We start from the raw sequence: 23,568 nt of genomic DNA on the forward strand, positions 1-23,568 counted from the left end.
AGAAAAGATCCATCAATAAAAGTTTCTTTGATTCAAGAAAGGATAAATAGTGAATTTGTCTATAAGGTTTCGTACAGAAAAGCATGGATGGCCAAACAAAAAGCGATTGCAATTGAATATGGCGATAGGGTCAACAAACATCTTCGTTTTTTTCCTATACTAGACCATGTAGTTGGAGTTAAATCTCAATAAGCCCTCTTGTCGAGGATAACCGTCGACCCTAAGATCAGCTTGATTGTTCCATTGACTGATCATTGGGGCGAACAGTTGCCCCCAATTTTCATCATGTTTGTCTTTCAGTCTTATGTCATGAATATCCAAGGGTTGCGAATGACACCCTAGAATTGGTTGTTGCATTTCAAATTGTCTCAATACTCTATCCGGTTGGTGCCACTCAATAACTTGGAAACAAATTAGTGGCACCACCACGCACCAGGCTACGCTTCCAACTAAAGAAATTGGAGGCAACACTGACATAACATTTGCTGTGTAAGGCTCCCATAGAAACTGCATATAACAACACAGTGGTTTATTTTCAGTAAAATATGATATATTATTTATTATTTAACCAATACATTAACATGTTCTTACCTCATGTCGTTTCATAATATCTAATTTGCGATGAAAAAATATCAAATTATCATTACCGATATGTTGATTTTCACGTCGCAGTCACCTAAAAAAAATTACCAAATCATCATTGCCGATACGTTACATTATTAATTATTTTTAAATGAAATCTAATTTTGTAAACGACTAACCTGTGCCTGAGTGATTTATTTTCTATTAGGGGAAGAGTCCTCTTTGGAGCCAAAGTTGTGTATCATTCCCATGCCCACATTTGTATTAAGATGCACATACCTCCGATTGATTTAGTTTTATAATCGGTAGCACTGCATATCTCTTTATATAAATAAACAAGTACGGCAGGTTCTCATGCATACGTGTTACACTCTCTAAAGTCACGTAAAAATTGGAGGTACCTTAGGGAAACTTTGCTACTGCCTTTGTCAACAAATAAGATACCTCCAATGAATCTAAGGATCCATGCACGGTAAACCTTTCTACTTGTTGTAGGTTACCGTCATGGCTATTTAACTGAGGAAAATGGTGAGCCAATCAACTTAATTTGTTGGACCAATTAATGGTGACTCATCCACACGGAGACCTAATAAAACAGAGACATCTTGAAGAGTAATAGTACACTCTCCACATCTCATGTGAAAAGTATGTGTTTCGGGCCTCCATCTTTAAATCAAGACACTAATTAATGTCGCATTTTTTTTAAGTATCTCTTCTTCATAATCTAATAAAAATCAGATTGCCGAAGTAGATGAATAATTTCCTCTGGATGTCTAATGTGTAATCTTCTATCTTCTTCCTCATTCCAGATATGTTCTGAAACATGTTTATCTTGCATCCATAAAACGTCACCATCAATTGGACTAAACTTAATTTGTATATTTGATGAACATGACGAGGAAGATGTCATTGATACTGCAAAATAAAATATAATACAATAAATTGACAAAAAAATTATACATTATTTGTACATAAAATAAAAAAAAATTAACTATATTTATAAAATCTTAATTAAATATATATACAAAAGAATATATTATACAAATAACACAATATATATATATATATATATATATATATATATATATATATATATATATATATTTGAATCACAAAATATATTATACAAATAATAAAATTTAAATATAGTCTACAAATAAATTAAAATACAAGCAAACACAAATTTAAATATATATATTTATATATATATATATATATATATATATATATATATATATATATTTGAATAAAAAAGATATTATATAAATAACAAAATTTAAATATATTATACATAATTTAAAATACATCCAAAGACAAATTTAAATAAATAATAGAATAAATATATTTGAATAACAACATATATTATTCAACTAACAAAAATTAAATAAAATAAAATATATTATACAAATAAATTCAAATAAAAATTAATATGCAAAGAAAATTTTAAACAATATATATACAAACTAAGGTACCATATATTTGAATAATAACTTAAAATACATAAAACAAATAATATTAACATACAAACTAACTAACGTACCATATATTTAAATAATAACTTAGAATACCTAAAATAAATATAATAACTTAAAATACCTAAAACAAATAATATTTAACCTATAAAGTAACTAACATAACCAATAATAACTTACAATACCTAAAACTAATTAATATTAACCTACAAAGTAACTAACGTAACCAATAATAACTTACAATACCTAAAATTAATATAATAACTTAGAATATTAACGTACAAACTAACTAACCATGTAACACAAATAATAGGATACAAACTAACTTACAGTACCTAAACATAGCACATATTAAAAGGTACCAGGTGAAGAAACGACTAAGGGGAAGACTTTTCGCCACCGACACAAGCGAAACAACACAGGGAAGAGCTAATGATAATTTTATAGATGGAAAGGAGAGGTGATAATATTATACGCTCATTCGGGAGAGCATTTTTATAGAGGAAAATGGGACATGTAGAGCTTATCTCGCCACTGGTTATGGCGACAAAGTTGTTTCGCCACTTCCAATGGCTACACACTCTGAAAAGCTGCCTCCTTCTACGCGCTAGCACAGTGCACCCTAGCTACCCTCACCTGCACACCTACACCTAGCTTCTGAAACCAACAACTATTTCGCCAATGCTACTGGCTAAACCTGGTTTTCACGTGTTTCGCCAATGCCAATGGCAAAACACCCTCCACGTCAGCCGGTATGTCGCCAATGCCACTGGCGGCTTACTTGTATCGCCAATGCCAGTGGCAGAATGCGTGTAAAAACAGACCCTGTACGTAAATAGTTTAAGAAGGGACCTTGTATAGTAAATAGTTTGTAAAAGTGACCCATTTAGGTCTATTTGCCCCAGCAAGACATTTTATTTAAATTTTCACTCATGTTGTGCTGCCAATGCTAAAGTTGATAAGATTGCCCTTTGACCTAAGATGTACTTGAATTCAACGCATGTTTATGATACCCAAATGTTAGATGTTATAGTGAGTGATATGAAACAAATGGAACGAGAAATTATTTTTGGTGTAAAATATGTTTGGGAGATAGTAAAATTTCAAAAAATATTAATTTTATTCTTATAAATTTTATCGTATTAATTTGGTCTTTCTAAAAGTAAAAAATATTTTTGTTGGTTTTTAATGGTAATTCTATCACACACAATAATCTGACGTGGTTAGTAAATTTATGTGTAATTTGATTATAAATGAGTTAAATAATTTAGGATGATTAGCACTCTCTAAAAATAGTATTTTTCTGTCACTTTCTAGGTGATTTCCTCACACTTTCTAATGAAATTAAGGAGGAGATGAAGCAACAATGGGTTATAATATTTTTTAGTGTGCTTGAAAAGATAGAGAGAAAGTAATTAAACCTGTTAGTGGTGTTAAAGAACTATCTAAGGGAGTTACCACTAAGAATTAGCAAAAATATGTTTTATTTCGCTATGACCAGATCTACATGACAAATAGTATGTGAATAAAATTAATATTTTTAAATTTTACACAAACCTCAAATATATTTTTATCTTTTTTATCTTAATCGAGATTCTGTATGTTAATATTCAAGGACGAAACACCAAAAGTTGTAAGGTTTATATTATATTACATTATGTTTGAATAAATACCGATCTATACAGAAATTGATTAGAAACTATTGTGAAAATTTCTATTATAACTAATTATTTGTGAATCTAAAATATTGATTTAAACATGATAACATTCTAAGCAATATATTTTGTACCCTCCATGTCTGTTGGCCACACTACTAGAAAAAGATGTTTTTACGACAGCAATTTTACGACGGTTCCTTTGGAACCGCCTTAGAAAACGAGTTAATGACATTTTTGTAATTATCTTGTTTTATGATGTACATTCTAAGACGGTTATCAATAACCGTCTTAGAATGTGTGTTGGTCATAGAAAATAACGACGGGTTTTTTTAAAAAAACGTCGTTATCTCAATTGAATTTAATTAAATTAAAAGCGTAGTAGCTAGCCCTAAATATGAGTGGTCATCCACGCGCAGCAGCTAAACCGCGATCTCTCGAACTCTTGAGGGGCATTTCCACTTCTTGTTTGAGGCGGCTTCTTTCTCGTTGGATGAGCTGGTTGATATTTTGAACGTGCCGGTGGCCTTGATGATAGCCGACTCGGCGTGCTCCAAGAGCCACCGAATGGTCTTGCCGTCGGACTTGTGGTCGATCTCTCGGGTCAGTTGGAAGATCCAGGTGACGCAGGCATTGGTCTACGACATTGGTCTCTCCGAGGAGAGACATGGCCAAGCTGCAGGTCGGCGTCTCCTTGGTCTGGTGCGAGGGCAACCGTTGTGTGACGACGGACAACTCTTCTCTGCCATGGTGGTTTGCAAGCCGTTGGGCACTGAACTGTTAACAAAGGCAAACTTCAATTGGTAATCCATCTTAATTTTCTCTGTAATTATTGTATAAAGAACACGTCTTCTATTGGGTATTCTTCTGATGTTTCCCTGAAGTATCCTTCTTGTTTTAGCCTTGAGTTGTTACTGGCTTTGAAATACAATTTGTTTGCTGCTATGCGGGTTGTTTTGCTCTCGCTAACTAGTTGTTCGACAAAATGCATGAACTAATAAAAAGTTGGTAATTAAGAAATTGTTCCTTAGTTTTAGTGTTTTTTTTTTTTTTACTTTTCAGGAAAATAACTTGGGCCTCAAAGCTTGAGAAGTGTCATTGCATCGTTGTGCTACCACAAAATGAGTTGGAAGTGAAAGCAGAAGACACAACACACACTATACCATGCCTTCTGCTCCTTCCAAACTCTACGTAGGTTCTTTGCATTCTCTCAATCCCTTATTCACTATATATGCAGGGTCTGATGTTTTGGGCGATGATGATATCAAAGCAGAAGGTGGCTCATTTGGCATTAAAGCCGTTGGGGAGGAACAATGCAATTGATGGAACGTGTGGAGTTGGAACGAAAGAACCCCAACTTATTTTCGCTTCTGTAGACAGTGAGGAAATTGTTGATGATTAAACTTACTTTTAAATTAGCAAGATATATAGCTTTTCTTTTCTTTCTGTTTGGTCCCTACTTAATTATGATTTTAATTTATTTGGGCTTAGAACAAGTTTATTAATTGTTTGGGCTTACAAATGTGCCCGTTACAAATACCAAGTGAGCAATCTATTTCCCAAAACTGTTTGAGCTATATTTACAACAATAATTTGCATCATACATGCGTACTCCCATGATAAGGTTATTACTTTAATATCTGAAAATTAAATTTATTATTTTCTAATTATTTACTTTGAAGATTTAGTCATTCATGAAGAGTGATTTTGAAAGTTTGTTTCCCTACATGATTGATTGATTGTGTTCGATGTTGCTTTCATAATGAAGTCCAATTCTATCACATTGTTGACTTATCACTTCAAGAACAAGTGAAACTATATGCAGGTGAAAGCATAGCTTCAAGTTGACACATCACATAGAGGAACTGAGGAACATATAGGGCTTGTTTGGATACATTATTGTAAAAGACCTTATAGAGAAAGAACTTATTCAAAAGGCTCTTATCTGAAAAGTTACTTTTACATAAGTTAATTTGATGTTTGGATGATAAACTCTTAAGTGCTTATTTAAATTAATATGGTGTTTGGATGAAATTGTAGAAGATCTTTTGCATAATTAAAATTACCAAAAACGATATTATATGCTTTGACATTATTAAAACTAATAATTAAATACTTAAACATTATTATATAATTATTAAATGCCTTAAATAATTAAATATTATTAAAAATAATAAAAATTATTTTTTTCTTCTATTTCATTTATAAAAATATTTTAACTTTATCATTATATTTAAAATATTGTTATATATTTTCTAGAAATTTTGATTAAAAAATAATTATTTTTATAAAAATAAAATAAATGTATCTCATAAAAATATAATTATACGCCTTTCTACATAATTACTTTTCGTATTTAAAATCTAATTAATTTATTGTTTTAGTAATGTTGTCACATACATTCTAGTTTATAATTTAATTATTATCTATGTAATTATAATTTATAACAAAATATAAAATATCATTAACCTGGTAATAATACGATCAATAATGTCTTTCAATATAAAATTGTTCAAATGTACCCATACCATAAACATGCAACCTTGTAGTATTAAAAAATAAAGAAATTAAATACGTGTTGGAAACATATTCTTCAGAGATTCTCTAAATCGTTCCATTTGTAGAGTACTTTGAGCATCCAGTTCTTCCCATGTTATAGTACTATGACCAACTTCACTTTCATCCTCATCACTATCTATATCTTCATTATCTTCATCTAGCGAATCAAATTCTCCATCACTCTTGTCATTTCTTTGAATGAAGTTATGTATAGCCATGCAAGCAACAATGATTTGGTTTTGTGTCTTCAAAGCAAAAGGTGGCATATTACCCAATATCTTCCATCTTGCTTTACATAAACCAAATGCACATTCAATTGTACTTCGAAGACTCGAATGATAATAATTAAAAACTTCAACTCTTCCCCTGATTCTAGGCCCAATTCTAAATTGCGGGAGATGATACCTAGTTTTCTTGTATGGTCCTAGAAAACCCATAAAAGTAGGGTAACCAGAATCAACAAGATAATATTTACCTAAAGAATAAAACAATAGAGCATGTTAGGACACAAAATTATAAAGATACATATTTATAATATATAAATTTTAAGTACCTTGAGGAGGATGTGGAAAATGCAATGCAGGCTTACGTAAAGCCTCCATAAATATCTTAGTATCATGTGCAGAACCTTCCCAACCTGCCCAAACAAAAGTAAAACACATGCTAAAGTCACAAACAACCATGACATTAGTGGTAGTGTAGCCTTTCCGACCAATATAGACTCCTTGTAGATGAGAGGGAATACAAACTCGTATGTGAGTATCATCTATTGCACCAATACAATCCCTAAAGTAAGGGCGATATCTGGCATCTTTTAGAATCTCATCAGGAGTATCCCTAAATGATGGATCAACAGGCTTAATTATATCCTTTGCAAACATACACACAGCTTCTAAGACATTATGGAAATGTCTAGATATTGTTTCACCTGAATGTTGAAATCTTTCCTCACAATTACGAACAGAACCTGGTTGACTCAACATGTATAAAAACAAGCCAACTTGCTCATAAATGCTGACATTTCGAGTTTTCTTTAAGTTGTACTTGGTTTCCAAGATATCACATAATTCAAGAAAGACAAGTTTCTTCATTCTAAACATCTGATAACAACGTATTGGATGACCATTTAGAATTTCAGATACCCAACGATGGCCTGTCATGCTTGAATCTCTACATGGATTTTTCACAACATACTTCATGAAGTAATTGGTAACATTAGCTACAGCAAACATCAACACTTTGTTCTTCGTAATGTGATCGTCATCGTCAGATGAAGAGTCATTTGATGATAGTGATGAGTCATTTGATGATAATGATGAAGACATCCTGTAGAAGGAAAAAAAAATCATAACACAACTGAAAATAAAAAAATCAAGAGCCAAACCATAACTAATATCCATAACATAACCAAAATTAAAATCAAAGATCCATGACATAACTGAAATTAAAAACTAAGATCCATAACACAACCAAGGTTCATAACCAAGCAAAACTAGCAAGTGTCAATGATATCAAATAGAGGAGAAACTAAGGAATTTGTGCTTAAGTTTCAGACTTGATCCATCCAAGTTGTAGCTCAGGCTCTTCTAAAGCAACAAAGGTGATCCTGTTTGCCCTTTTTTTCATAAGTTTAGTGGCTTTGTAAAATAGTTCACTCCCACGCTCAAGTCCTGGTAGATCTTTCAACTTTGCTACACATGTAGTAATGCTAGTTGGGTCTTGAGCAGATACACTAGATTCAAATGTTTGAATAATACGATCTAATTGTGAGGAAAGCTTGGCAGCAACCCCAATTCTTTTATCACCCTCTCTTCCTCTGTCCATTTTCCTTTGCCGAAGACGTGTTCTGAGTTGTCGTGTCTATCTCAGGCTCATTCACTTCCATGCCAGTGTTATCATCAATGTTATCATTTGTCTCTTCTGTTCTTGTGTTGAATCCTTCATATTGTCTTGAATGTTCAGATGGTGCATATGCTGCAAAACCAGTAGCAATAGTACCTTTAAAAAGGAATTCCATCTCAGGTAAAAATTTGAGGCCTTGCTCTCTAAACTTTGCTACTTCAGGATCCTCCTATAAAATAAAAAATAAGAATTATAATATATATTTAGCATGAGAATTAAGAGATAAAAATCAATCTCATTATAATATATTTGGTAAGGTTGACATTCCTATATAATTTAAATTAAGCAAAACCAACTTTCTAGCTGACAGAACTTGTGTTCTGCAGTATTTGTGCCTATTTAGATAATCAATTTGGTGACCTTCAAGTGTTATCACGAATAATCACTATTAAAAAAAAGGACAAGTTGAATTGACCAAAAGAATAAAAGAATAAGAAATGGAGAGGAGTCACTAGTCAGTACAAGTAAGCAAAATAATTTAATTAGGTGCAACAATAAATGTAATAAACTTTTTATTAATTTAAAGTTTTCTATAACGTGTTTTCTATAACGTGTTTAACATTTATAATAAATTTCTTTCATTTCTATTAATAAAGTTTTCTATAACGTGTTTAACATTTAAAGTTTATAATATAATATTTAAAGTTTTCTATAACGTGTTTAACATTTATAATACTTTTCTGAAATCTGCTTAGGAGGATAACAGGATTGGAACCAAAGAGTGCTACTGAAGAAAAAAAGGAAACAACTTTTACAGCTTGGAAGGTCTTATTGGCCTACGTACCACAAGTAACAACAAGGCATTCATATTTTGTTTGATTTCATAATATGGTAAGAAATAGTTAAACGTATGCTTAATTGCTAATATGTTAATTTTAGATTTCCTATTTATAAAATATAAAAAAAGGACTTGAACTTTGTTAGTTATGAATAATTCAATCCCACTATCGACACTATCACACTAGACATGATAAATCAATTATCAATCAAATCGTTGTATTAACATTTAACTATTGGAAAGATACAAATAACAATGTAATAGCTTACAAAGGCAAAACAGAGAAAGGAGAGGTGGTAAGCCAACTCATATATACCTATAACTAATTAGCTATACCTACACCATTTAGATTAGACATCATGTTGCAGAGCTGTAGAAGGTAGAAATGAGAGATGGCGAAGGAGAAAGGATTTAAATTATTATTATTTGTTATTTTTAAATTTAAAAAAAAAACTTTATGACGATGATGAGAACTTTACAGGGAAACCTGCACCCTTAGACCTGTCCTTTTTATGAGCATAAGCAAGTCTGCATTTCCTTAAAATGTGTTAAGCACCTGAACGACTCAACCTTTCAGACTTCATCATAATGGCAATGCAGAGGCTACAATATCACACAATGATATTATGAACCTAGACAATGAAAAGGTAAAGTATATTCACTCCAGGCTCTCTAAGAATTTGGGTTGAGAAAATAGTGTGAAGGAATTGGATTCAACTACCCTACCCACCAAGTCTGATAGCCATTTTGGGTCTGGAAACTATTTTGTTGTTGTTGGTCTTGGTACACCCAAGAGGGACTTGTCACTCATTTTTGACACAGGTAGTGATCTTACATGGACTCAGTGTGAACCCTGTGCTGGTTCTTGCTACAAGCAGCAAGATGCAATCTTTGACTTATATGAACAATGAACACAAAAAAGGTACAGGAGTTCACATTTTTCAAATATAGTAGCATAGAACTACGTTCTAATCTCCTGAGTTGGTGCTTGATGGTATTGCTAAATTCAATAACATCAAACAGAACGGTCTTCATCTCATTTTTTCACCTAAACTAACAATGCTCTTAGACCTAAGATATACACAAACATAACATAAGGCACGCCTGACCTCTCTTATACGAAAAATTAAACACCCACATAAAGCACCATATCACTGTGACACTGTCCACAAAATTTAGACGCAGTTTCTTGAATATCTTTACTATTATTTTCAAATCAAAATTAGAATTTAATTTCAATAATCTAAATTCCAATTCTAATTAGACAATAGCACGAAAAGCACTTAAACAACTTGCATCTAAATTTCAATTTCTAAATGGAATTTCAAAGTGTCAACTGCACTGGTTACTCAGTATACTACACAAGCCATATGATCTCAGCAACCACTAATACATTTAGTCATTTGAATGGAAAGATCACATTGATTTTTGAAAGCAGATCACAATATCATTAGACTTGTCATTTCAGAATTTGGTAATGCGTCACTTGTGAAAAAAAGAAGAAGGGGGGTTGATTTTTCAACCATGACATTGAGAATGGACATAGTTCTGGAATAGGTATTCACTGCCAGCATATTCTTAACTTAGAAAAGGAATAGAGAAGAATTATGCCTTTCACATGGATGGAATTTTCTGTCACAGACTCACATTTCATTGCTTGTTCTGTTTATGCAGAGACATGTTTGCTGATTAAAATTAAATGCATGGAATTTCAGAAGAAAAATTTGTGGTACCAATCTCACAGTAAAAGTGCATTAGTTGTGAGACTAAAGGCAGAGGATGGACCACTTTCTTTGTTGAGCAGAGGATGTGCTGGGAATATCCTTAGTCTTGTGCGATGCATTTGAGTCTGCAATGAGGAGAAGAATAATGAAGTTCCTCAACATTTATGACAATGACTACATGGTTTTCACAGCAAACAGAACCTCAGCTTTCAAGCTTGTGGCAGACTCATATCCATTCCAATCTAGCAAGAAGCTTCTGACAGTTTATGACTATGAGAATGAGGCAGTGGAAGCAATGATTAGTTGCTCAGATAAGAGAGGAGCCAAGGCACATAGCAGCACCTGCAAAACCAAAAGAAGGTTCTGGAAGTGTGGAAGCAAAATGACCAGTTGAGAACCTTTAAAGTAAGAAAGCACAAGATAGTGGTGAGAATGGGGGGTTTAACATTGAGTGCAGGTGTTTGGATCAAGTGGACTCTTTGGGATTGATAATGATCACCAATAGAACGAGGTACCTTATAAATTGGCTGGTGAACTCCATGATGAAGCTGAAGCACCCTAATGCAGAAGGGGTTCCCCTAGTCAAGATTTATGGTCCTAAGGTGAAATTTGATAGGGGACCTGCTTTGGCTTTCAATGTGTTTGATTGGAAAGGTGAAAAGGTTGAGCCTGTCCTTGTACAGAAGCTTGCTGATAGGAACAATATGTCTCTCAGCTATGGATTTCTCCATCATGTTTGGTTTGCAGATAAGTATGCAGAAGACAAGGGGAAAGTTCTACAAACAAAAGAAGGAAGAGTCCAAGGAGTTACCACCAACAAGAAGAAAGATACAGATGAGCTAGGAGTAACTATGGTTACTGCTGCATTAAGCTTCTTGGCTAATTTTGAAGATGTATATAAACTATGGACTTTTGTTGCCAGGTTCCTTGATGCTGATTTTGTGGAGAAGGAGAGATGGAGATACACAACTCTCAATCAGAAAACAATTGAAGTTTAATACAATAAATTTCACTTCATTCTTCTGGATTGTGGAACACAGAAGACTCAAGAGTGTGGATTCGGATGAGGATTTCAAGAGGAGAAAATAGTTTACTTTTCCAATCATTTTGCTGATTAGTTCATAAGTCATATAGACAATTCATCAGTCAAATATATTTGATTTTACTTGCTTCTTCTGTTTTGTCCTTGCATACACATTCAGGCAAAGAAATCACAGCTAGAAAATTGAATATACCCTTCTATTTATTCCCAAACTGACAAAAGTGTAAGTTCCAGCACTAGTATATTGAGCAACTATTCTTCAATGATATGTATATCTATTTAACAAAAATCAAAATAAATAATAGGCGAGGTTGGTTCTACCTCAGTTTTCTTGTCACTACACTGGTTGCAATGGTTTTCGTTGAATAACACATAAAAATCAAAATCAAGAATCACACATAAAAATCAAAATCAAAATCAAGAATCACACATAAAAAACAAAAGAACAAAAGAAGGCTGCAATGGTTTTCGTTGAATAACACATACCTGAATTTTGGCTTCCCACCATTCATCACTAGTTGCAATGGTTTTCTTCTCCCCATCCCAGCCAAGACCTGTGTCCTTCCCAATAAGCTTAGCCCATAATTGCCATTCCTTTTTCAAAGAATCTCACCTATTTCTGAATTGCTTATATTCATATCTCAAATTTGTTGCCTTATTGAACTTTTCTGCAATATTTGCCCAACCAAGCTTAGTGAAGTGGTTGTGAGGTTTATTTCCAGCATTCACCTCTTCTATGCACACTTTCAACATAATCTCAGTATTTTTATCACACCATTCTGCTTTCTTTCTTTTCACAGGAACTTGATTGAGAGACATTTCACAAGCTTAACGAAACAAACAAAAACATACAAAGGAAGAAGAAAAAGTGACGAAGGAAGAAGAAAAAGAATGACGAAGAAAAAAACATGTGATGCTAACAAAGGAAGAAGAAAAAATGACGAAGGATGATCGGAAGAGATGACCAAGGATGATCGGAAGAGATGACGAAGGAGATCGGAAGCATGGGAGAAAAATTTCGAGGAAGGCACAGCACGGCCGTTCTCAGGAACGAGAGAAAATTTTAGGGTTCAGAAAAATGAGGAGGGTATGCTTGTCATTTTGAAATTTTCTTGAGAACATTATTGTCCAAGCCTTATTTTGGGATCAACTTCCCGAAAAGGAGATTTGAGAAGCTGGAAATCAGAGCTTAAGAGAAAGATCTAGTGAGAGCTTTTGCTTTTGTAAAAGCTAAAAAAAATAATAATAACCAAACACTCTTAAAAAATAAAAAAGATCTTTTTTCAATAGATAAGATGATAAAAGATCTTCTGGGCCACATCCAAACGGGCCCATAATGGGTTTCTCTGTTTTACACCTTATCTCATTGTTGCTTCTTTGGTATTTCTTGCTTGTGCCAGTTATGCTTATAAATTTCAATGGTTTTTTAAGTTGTCTTTTCTTTGTTGCAGTCTTATATTGTATACTTAGGATCACATTCTCATGGCCCAAACCCTTCAGCAAGTGATCTTGAGCCTGCAACGAATTCCCATTATAAATTATTAGGCTCACACTTGGAAAAGGTACATATATAGAATTCAAATAAACTTGTTGAATCTTATGGACATATTTATGGGATAGATGAAATTGACTACTCGAATTTATATTTACTTCATAGTCATGAGAAAGCCAAAGAAGCAATATTTTATTCATACAATAAACACAATTATCATTTTTTCAACAACTAAACGTGTTGTTTCTTCCGGTAGAGAAATCCTGTAATATAAATCTCCAAGCAATATTACGTGTCTGCACAAGCAATATAAATTTTCTTTTTTATTTTTATTTTTTCGTTCCTTAAATTTGTCAAATTAAATGTGACTTCTCTGTGAGAAATTAAAAAAAGAAGATTGATTTTACTTTGAAATCAATGAATTACCATTGCAGGAGTGGAATGCTTCGGGGCCTATGCACGTGGATTTGCTAGAGGGTGCCTTGCAATGCCAAACAATGAGTGAAGAATGCACGTTAATCAATTCATAATTATAATGATAATTTTATTTAAATGTTAAAAAAATTAGGTTGAGTTGGCATGCTTTTTGTGTCTCTAGTTGTTTTAAGATTACCAATTGTTTATTTATTCTTTCAGTCAGTTGAACTCCAAACTAATCTCTGGTCTCCCTGGCTTTCCAAGGATGGAAGTCTTGTACTGAGCGTCCAAAACCACCTTGTGAGTTCAAATTGAATATTGAATTTCATTTTCTTTTACGCATTGGACATTTATTTCTCATGAAAACGAGGGCTCTGTTATCTGTTGGTAGTGTCTGGTATTTTACATGTTTCTTTTTACTTATAATTTCTTGCAGCACTACCTGAAAAGTCATGGGGTTATATCCCAGGGCTATAGCTCTCCCTGATGATGGGCATACAAGTGTATTAAAATTATTTTATCTTCACAGGAATGCGATTATCTCAGGGCTATAGCTCTCCCTGGCCTGCATATTTGAAATGTTGTGGATACAAAAATTGGAAAGGTACATTGATAGTTTTCTTTTCTTTTGAATTCTACCACTAGAAGTTAGGTAAGCACATAAAAAGAAAATTTCAGGCTTTGGGTCTTTTCTTGTCACATCAGGGAAGATTATATGTGGCTGTATACTCGAAATCCAGTTCCTTCTTGGCTGTATACTTGAAATCCACACTATATTTAGCATTTCATAACATAATTATGATTAGAAGTTTTGTTTTATGTTAATTTTAAATTAATTTTATACTTTTTTTTTAACTTTATACTTTATATTATAACGGTGTAGTGTGCCAGTGCCAGTGTCATTTCAGCCCCATTTTTTTTAACTTTATACTTTATATTATAACTATGAAAAAATTTATATTATAACTATGTAGTGTAGCCAATGTCATTTTTTTAAGATACAAAAACATATTTAATCTATAAAATAACCATGATTTCTTTATAAGTATGTTACACATGTTTTAATTTTTATTTCTTATTATATTAAATAATACATTTTTTTGTTATTATAAATATATATTTACACTTTCTTCAATCTCCTATTTCATTTTTGCCGTTTTTTTAATCACATCTCTTATGTATTCATTATTTATTCTTCTGAATTATTTTTGCAGTAACATAACTTGTCTTATCAAGATTTTCATTCTTCTAAAATATTTCCTACTCTTTTTTAATTAATAAATATACTTTTAAGTACGAGCAATTATAACTAGTATAAAATTAAAATATAATTTAAATTAATAATTATATAAGATAATTAATTTTTTTTATAAACGTATTCTAGTGTTAGTTTAAATATTTAATTAATAGTACATAATAAACATCCATGCACCAGTGCACATGAAAAAAACTATTTAACAACTCTCTTTTAATCTTCAATATAAGAAAAATTGTGTTTATTAGTTTTAAATATAAATAAATTTCAATTGATTTCACTCTATTTAATAAAAATATTTCCAAAATATTCTTTATTTATTTGATATTCTATTTCAATTTAATTAATAAAGTTATATGATGTTAACTAATTTTTTTAATGGAGGGAGTTCGTAAACTTTTATTTTTTTTATTCACCAAGGCTTGTAAAATTATAACCTAAAAAAAAATCCAAGAAGAGCAAAATTAATGTAGATGTTATGTTTTGTAAATTAAAAATTAATGTCTTTGGCTTATTACTTTTGAGAAACTTAGTTATGTAATTATTCTTTTAGTATAGAGTTTCTTATGTTGAAAAATATCCTTTGATATGTATATGATGATGTTACTTGATAGTAATATATTTTTTATTATTCACCACTTGAACATATCTGAACATATCTGACACCCACCCTTAAGGCTTAACAAAGTTTATCAAACAAATTTATGTAGCATTCTCTCTTAATATTTTTGTTAAATTCAATTTTGTACACATGCATAACAAGGAATAGAAGAGAAAATCAGCTAACTTATTAATGTCTCATATGATGCAGAGAGAATGTATGGATTCAGATGAAAGGATTAAGCGACTGAGGAAGCTCGTAGAGGCTGAGGAAAGAAACACAGTTTAAAGACAGTGTGCATCATTTTGTATTTGTTTATGCCTTAAAAAATTGAATGTGATGTCCCTTTTTTATGCAAGACTTTGAATTTCTAGTAGGTGGTTAGGGACTATTGCAATAAGTAATTTTTTACTTTGCCATATGAAAAGGGACTAAAGTTACAAAAACTGCGCTGCTGAAAAATCCCGCATAATATCGTTATATTGAAAGTGACTTTCTAAGACGGTTCTCATAAGAACCGACTTAAAAAAACTATTTTCTACGACGATTTTTATGTATGAACTGCCTTAGAAAATAGACTTTCTAAGTCAGTTCTTATGAGAACCGTCTTAAGAATATACATTTTCTAAGATTTTTTAAGACGGTTCTTATAGTAACCGTCGTAGAAAGTGTTATTTTTAAGATAGTTATCGTAAGAATTGACTTAAAAAATATATTTTTAGCGACGGTTTTTTATGGATCAACCATCTTAGAAAGCTTGTGTTTTTTATGATAGTATTTTCAAAACCGTCGTTAAAAATATTTTACTTTTAACGACACAGGAAACAATGACAGTCTAGAACCGTCGTTAAAAGCCCTATTTAACCGTCGTTAAATAGTACTTTTGCAGTAGTGCCAACAAAGTGCATCTTGAAGACTCCTAGTCGGTTGGCAAAGGAAGGGTTCACCCCCACCAAGGCCGCATTGGTGGAGCATTAACAGGCAATCATATATGATTCAAAATCTGTACTATTATTTTCAATGGCGAATCCAAAAATATTATGATGTGAAAGCAATACTTATATACATGAATTTGTGGGAGCAAGACTCATATTATGAATTGATTTTTTATATTGTATTTCAAACTATAACAACAATTTATAATTATATGAATACATTTTATTAAGAAAAATGAAAAAGTTAGTGGGGGCAATTGCCCCAACATTCACCAAGTATACATTGATCTAACTACCTTGATGGTTGTCTTGAAGATAATGAAAGGCAACTAATCCACGATAAGGAGAAACTACCTTGAAAAATGACTTGATCATGACAACAAGCATAAAACCTAACTAGGCTTGATCCAGGAAGGATAAGTTAGACAAATGCTAGAGTGCTATGAGTAGGCAACTTCTAACCTTAGCAAAGGAAACTTATACTAGAACATATTGGCACACATCGTGGGGTCACAATGAAACTTTTCCATGTGCCCTTTATTTAGTCTTGTACGACAATACGAGTGACCATGAAACTGTCGCAAAATACATCTAGAGAATCATGAAATTGATCCTCCGACATTGTAGCAAATCATGGCCACCATGAATGAGTTATGTCATGGGGGACAAAGGCAGAGAGCAAAAGAAGCACAAACGGCATAACAGGCGATGCATCGCTAAAATAAGGAGGCGCAAAGGAGATAGGAGGGAATACATATTGATTTGTGGACTTTCGATCTACCAACATCATCAAAAGACATGCAAAAAGATGCATGTTTTACATGTATGGCAAGCTACCAAATCGTGCAAGTAGTTATAGAATGTCTACCAAGGTACTTGCAGATACTTAGCTAAAATCACAAATATTACTATCTAAGCTATCAAAAAATATATTTGATTTGGAAAACTGAAATATAAGTGATAGGATTATAATTTAAACAAAGATTAAGCAAAGTAAATGATAAAAAACTCTTTTTGGTAATTTTTAAAAACACTTGGAATGAAAAAAAAAAACATTTTTAACAATATTATGAAAATAGTTGGGATTTTGACTTATATATATATATATATATATATATATATATATATATATATATATATATATATGAGGAGGAAATACCGATGTAACTTAAGCAACTATTACACCATTTTATAACTTGATATAGAATGAGATTTTTATCGATCCAACCATTGAATTATATCTACATATTACCAAGATTATTTGTGTGAAATTTTGTCAAAATTGAACAATAATAATGTCGCAACATGTGCCACGGCAGGATGGCAATAAAAAAGATAAAAAGAGGTCTTCCAAAAAGGAAAACTAGGGAAGTCGCCACCAACGCTTTATTCAAGGAAAACGTCGGAAAAACCAAAAAATATAAAGAATGGTCTACGGTTTGAGAAAAAGGATTTGAGATTCATTTATGGAGGGGAAGGTGCTAGCACCCTATGCACCCGTCATGAAGGCGACAACTTTTAATCGAGTGTACTAAAAATAAAGTGACTTTTTAATTATTTATTTTTCCTTGAGAACATGAGTTATGTTTATTATATTTTTTGTTTATTTAGAAAAAAAAGCAAATTTTTATTTTTTAGCGAAAAAAGGGGAATTTTATGTTTTTTTAGTTTTTTAGGTCGACAAGGGGTTTGTCATCGCTCCTACATATCCTGCAGTGCACTGAGAAAATCAAACTTACGTAGTTCTTTGAGTAGAAAACAACTTGTGTGTTGGGTTGATTTTATTTTATTTTTAAAAAGATTTGTTTTAATTGTGAGACAAAAAGTCGTTAAGGCATTGGACCTTGAAACAACATTGAATTTTAAGAAAATGGTGGAGAGAATCGCTTAAGGTGTTAGACCTTGAAGCGATCTCGAGTAATGTGTAATTTTTGTGGAAAAAAAGAGAATTGAGTGATTATTTTTTTGTGGAGAAAAGGGAAAACCTCAAGTATACTTTGTAAAGTCAAGCAAGTTGGAGACCCAGCATAACTTTCATGAAATTTTACTCACACGTTATTGGAACACTACCAAGCAAGTCGGCGACTTAGCATGGAGTGCACAAAATGAGAAAAAAGATTTCGGGTTTGCGGTAAACTTTGCGGAGTCAAACAAGTCAAAGAACCAACATGATATTCGTTAAATTTCCCACACGTTTATTAAAACACCGCCAAGCAAGTCGGAGACCCAACATAGAGTGTAGGAAATATAAGCGTGTACTAAAGAGTACTAACATAGAATTTCAAAATGATTAACGTGACGTTAAGTAACAAGACAAGCACAAATAACTCAAATGGGAACACAAAGGAATAGAATAGAAGCGAGGAATGCACTTAGTAATTAAAGGTGCAAGGTTAAAACATGGGAGAAATAAATAAGTGACGAAATATTTATAATACACTACGAACTAACCCATCAATGCTAAATAAAAAAGAATAATAGAGCCAAACAAGAAAAAGGGTGGCGTAAATAACAATTTTTACTTCATTTGGGCTATGCCCGAAAGGAGAGGGATTGTGCATGTAAATGAAGGTGTGACTAATGATATTTATTTTATGTACAATTATTTTTTTGAATAAAAGGGGTCAGACCCAAAATGAAAGAAAAAATTGTATATTTAAAAAAGGAGGTGTTAATAGCAATTTTTGTTTTTCATTTTTTATTTTTTCTTTTATGAAGGGAGGGAAGGAAGAGTGAAGGAAAGAAAAAAGAAAGAAAGAAAAATATGAGATGAAAGGAATAAAGAGATACATGAAGGTGTCAAACCACACAATGCAATGAGCTTCTTTCACTTCTTCAAAATTTGTGTCTCTTATTCTTATTTTCCGCATGTTCTCTATGTATGTCTGTGTAATTTTTTTCTTCTCTCTAATTGTGTGTGTAACTATGTTTATACCCCATCCTTTTATAGTATTTTTTCTCCTTGTGTTCCTTCTCATTCTTTCCCTTTTTATTATTATTTTTTCCTGTTTTATTTTTGTTCACCTTTTCCCTTTTTCTTTTTTTATTCCTTAATTTTTTTTTCTTTTTCCTATTCTTTCTTTCCTTTTTTCCTTATTTTCTTTCTTTTTCCGTTTTCTTTTTCTTTCCTCTTTTTTCTTTTTTTCTTTTTATTTTCTTTTTTTGTTCTTTCTTCTCCTTTTTTGTTTATTTTATTTTCTTATTTTCTTTCTTTCCCTTTTTTCTTCTTTTTCCGTTTTATTTTTTTTCTTTCTTTTCTTTTCTATTTTTTATTTTCTTTTTTTCCTTCCTTTTCTTTTTTTTATATATTTTCCATTTTTTTACTTTTTTTATTTTTTGTTTTTATTTTCTTTTCTTTTAAATTTTTTTGTCTTTTTTTTCTAAAAAATTTGTCCAAATTAAGATTTAACAAATAAGAAGGTAATTAAATGATTCATATTTTAGTATATTTTAAAAAATCTATATTATTGTCAATTTTAATCTATATAAATGTGATAACAATTAATGGAGTAATTGACCAAAATGGGTGATTTTTTGAAACTTAATACCATATTGGGTTGGTTCACAAAGTATTTATTAGAGTAGGTGATTCAAGTTACATTGGATATTGGTGGTATCAGTCAACAAGTTGACACCTGGGTGGCGCCTGTCACCCGTTCCGGGGACTTATTGACTTGGTAATGGCACCATGGATGGCTTCATCTGGTCGGTGCAATCTTCCATGCTTTATTGTTGAGAAATTGACACTTTTTGGAAACGTGAGAGAGGATAGGGGGTGTAGGTGACTCATCTTGGTTGGTTCTTCTTGGAGGTGCCAACCTGGTCCTTGTTACCAGGTAAAGTGCCATCTAGCTCTTTGCTTTGGTTGTAAAATGAAACACAAGCTTAACATTTTTGCATTGTAGATTTTGTTGAAGTGCAGAGACTTTTGTTTTTGTAAGTTTCAGTGTGTTGTTTAGTGTTCTTGAACCTAATTTGTTGTTGTGTAAGTGTTATTTTGATGTTGCGGAGATTGTTGCTAGTGATGGTGTTGTTTGAGTGTTGCTAGTGATGGTGTTGTTTGAGTGTTGCTAGTGTTGTGTTTGAGTGTGTTCTTGAAGCTTTTTTGATCTTGTAAGTTCTGTTATATTATATTTTGTTTATATATTTTTTAATGCTTAGTTATTTATTTTTTTCCGTTGTTTAATTTTTCAGTCTTTATAGAACAAAATATGTGACACTATTTTTATTATTATTATTATTTAGTCCATAGGTGATTAATTTATTTAGGAAAAATTATAGGAAAAAAGTGCTTGGTATTTGTTACTTTGTAGGAATAAATTTTGGTTGTAGAAATCAATTTGTAGAAATATTATAGTTGTAGAAAAAAAAAATCTAATAGAAAATTATTGTTTTGATTTTATAGTTGTAGAAATCAATTTGTAAAAAAATTATAATTGTAGAAAAAAATATAATATAAAATTATTGTAGTCATTTTATAGTTGTAGAAATCAATTTGTAGAAAAATTATAACTGTAGAACTCAATTTGTATAAAAATTATAGTTGAAGAAAACAATGTATTAAAAAATTATTGTTGTCATTATATAGTTGTAAAAAAATGATGATATGGCCATAAGAAACTTAATAAAGTCACCTAGTCTAGTGTCACTTGGTGAAATCACCTAGATGATGTCACCAAGTCAATAAATCATCTAAACTAGTACATCATCCAAGTGATAACTTGTTAATTGGAGTCACACTCTAACGTGGTTTGATTCACCCACTCTTATAAATACTTCTTGGACAAAATATGATATTAAGTTCGTAAAAATCACCCATTTTGATTAATTATCCTAATTTTATATTAATATAAAATTTTGTATCTCTTTATATATATATATGAGAACGAGTCCCCATCTATGACAGATTTAGAACTGTTGAATGCTTACCAGATGTCACTATCATATTCTGAATCTGAGTAGTTTCAATTTGGTTTCTCCATGAAGGAAAGGAAATTTTCAAGACATAATGTTGCATGGCCTGACCTCAAGGTGAAACTCTTCAATTGTGTAATGGGTTTAGAGCCAGATATACAAGATTGTCACCATGTCAACAAGAGATTAGGAGGCACATACCCCGTATATTAGAGATTTCGAGAATGAAACGTGTTTATATTATATTATAAATATATTATATATGGGAATTTGGTTGTTCTATGAATTTTTTTAATATTACGATTAGGATATTTATTCATGTCAGTTAATTCATTAAGCTTGATTCTTTAACCAAATTTGAGAATTGAGAGGCTTACCTTATGAGCATAAAATTACGTGACCTTTGAAAAGTTTATTGTAATTAAATTCATAGAACGTCTGATTAAACAACCTTATGAAACATATTTTTAGCTGCGATGGGATACAACATACTATGCTTTTTCTTTGTAACACCAATTTCTTTCGGTGCAACTAGCATATTGACTCTGTTAATGTTATCTATTGTTTTATGACTTAAATATAATTTTAGTTTCTTAATTTAGAATAATTATTTTTTTAGTCCCTAACAAAATCTGTAGATTTTAGTCCATCAAATTTTCTCGAAAAAATGGTTTTAGACTTTCTGTGTTAACTCGCTACAAAAGCGTGACAGACGGGGAAAATTTTGTTTTTGTTTAAATCAAATAATACAATTTCTGGCGGCTAAAAACTCCTAGAATATGTAAAAAAAGAGATAAATCGTGCGGCGTCACACACCATCTTCGTCGAATGAAACATATCTCATATCCAACGAAAGCATACACCTCCCATATTCAATCCCACAACCCCAAATCCTCTCCCTCCTAACAAAATCAATTTTCTTAGTCACACAATCAAACAAGAAGAAAATGAACATAAACACCATGGAAACAAAAAAGTAAACAGAGTATTCAAAGTTCCACGCGGGGGAATGAGGAAGTGAGTGGGGTGGGGGATGAAGCCTCTACAACATTTCTACTCACCCTTCCTCTGTTCGCTCTCTTTTTCAAGGAACCCATCATTGCTGCGAAAGGGTTACACACCGCTAGTGCATCGAAGCTCTACCTGAACCTTGCCAACCTCAACTACGACAACACCAACATTGCCATCAACGTTGCAGAATGCTCCAAACACGCCTTGATCAACAAATTGAAGATGAAGGGAGTAGAACCAAATTTTCGGTAGGTCTTGGCAAGGGTTTCAAAGAGGTTTAGAGTGTGGGGTAGGGCGGGGACTTGTTACGGGTTAAGGGTTTGGAATGAACCAAGTTTTGATAATGGGGTTGGAATGAGGGACCGTGAGAGTGGAAGTGTGTTATTTTGTTTTGGGTTTGTGTTGAGGAGTGTGAGGATTTGGGAATGTGGGATTGAATTTGGGGGATCTATGCTTCCGTTGAATCTAAGATCTACTTCTTTCGGTGGAGATGCTATGTTAAGCTGCATCAATCATTTGTTTCTTTTGTCACATATTCTAGCGATTTTTTAGCCGCTAGAAATTGTTTTATTGATTTAAATTAAAATCAAAATTTTAATTGTTTGGCACGTAGACAACTTTGTAACGGATTTAACATAGAATGAATAATGTCATATTTCCAAATTTAAGCTTTAATGAAATAGTTATAATATTTTTAAAATATGAAAAAAAATCTAAGGATGTGTATAGGGATTGAGATTGAGATTGGAGGAAAATTATTTTCATTTCTAATAAATATTATCTTTTAAAATTATAAGTTGTATAAATAATATTCAATGTTTTCATTGTTCTATAAATATATTTAATTTAATTAAAAAATTGTCCTCTCCTTGTTTCCTCCAAAATCCATTCTCATATGTTCTAAAGTAGAACGTTTTCTTACCATGTAGTTTCTATTACTAGTGTGGTTTTGAACTATTATAATGGAATTATGCAGTTGTGTTGAACATGAATGTTATTACTGTGCATACGTATGGTTTATAAAAAAATTTATATAAGATTACTAATTAAAGTGAACTTATAGTCTAATAAATTTTTGTGTTATAATTAATTCAAAAGACATATACAGAGTAATTTTTAAGAGTAACTAGAGTATATGCACTAATAGTTTATTAATTTTTTTCATTATCATTCAATTATAAATTAGCACAAATGATAATTTTATTGATCATTACCATAACTATTTTAAA

General features: G+C 31.7%; 2 protein-coding genes across 2 annotated transcripts; one reads left to right on the forward strand and one right to left on the reverse strand.

Moving 5' to 3' along the window:
* The first annotated feature begins 4,127 nt into the window (after window positions 1-4,127).
* Window positions 4,128-5,310, forward strand: LOC114414048. The gene is made up of 2 exons (XM_028378416.1): window positions 4,128-4,512; window positions 4,772-5,310. Exons 1-2 carry the CDS (start codon window positions 4,241-4,243, stop codon window positions 4,902-4,904), a joined length of 405 nt encoding a protein of 134 aa, XP_028234217.1. The 5' UTR covers window positions 4,128-4,240; the 3' UTR covers window positions 4,905-5,310.
* An 860-nt stretch (window positions 5,311-6,170) lies between these two features.
* On the reverse strand, window positions 6,171-12,863 carry LOC114416564. Its single transcript, XM_028381469.1, has 3 exons — window positions 12,201-12,863; window positions 6,822-8,339; window positions 6,171-6,743 (listed from the first exon to the last, which is right to left on the reverse strand). The coding sequence occupies exons 2-3, from the start codon at window positions 7,702-7,704 to the stop codon at window positions 6,277-6,279; spliced, it is 1,350 nt and encodes a 449-aa protein (XP_028237270.1). The 5' UTR covers window positions 7,705-8,339; window positions 12,201-12,863; the 3' UTR covers window positions 6,171-6,276.
* Between the last annotated feature and the right edge of the window lie 10,705 nt (window positions 12,864-23,568).

This window comes from Glycine soja, chromosome 6 (assembly GCF_004193775.1).
Source record: "Glycine soja cultivar W05 chromosome 6, ASM419377v2, whole genome shotgun sequence".
Lineage (NCBI taxonomy): Eukaryota > Viridiplantae > Streptophyta > Magnoliopsida > Fabales > Fabaceae > Glycine > Glycine soja.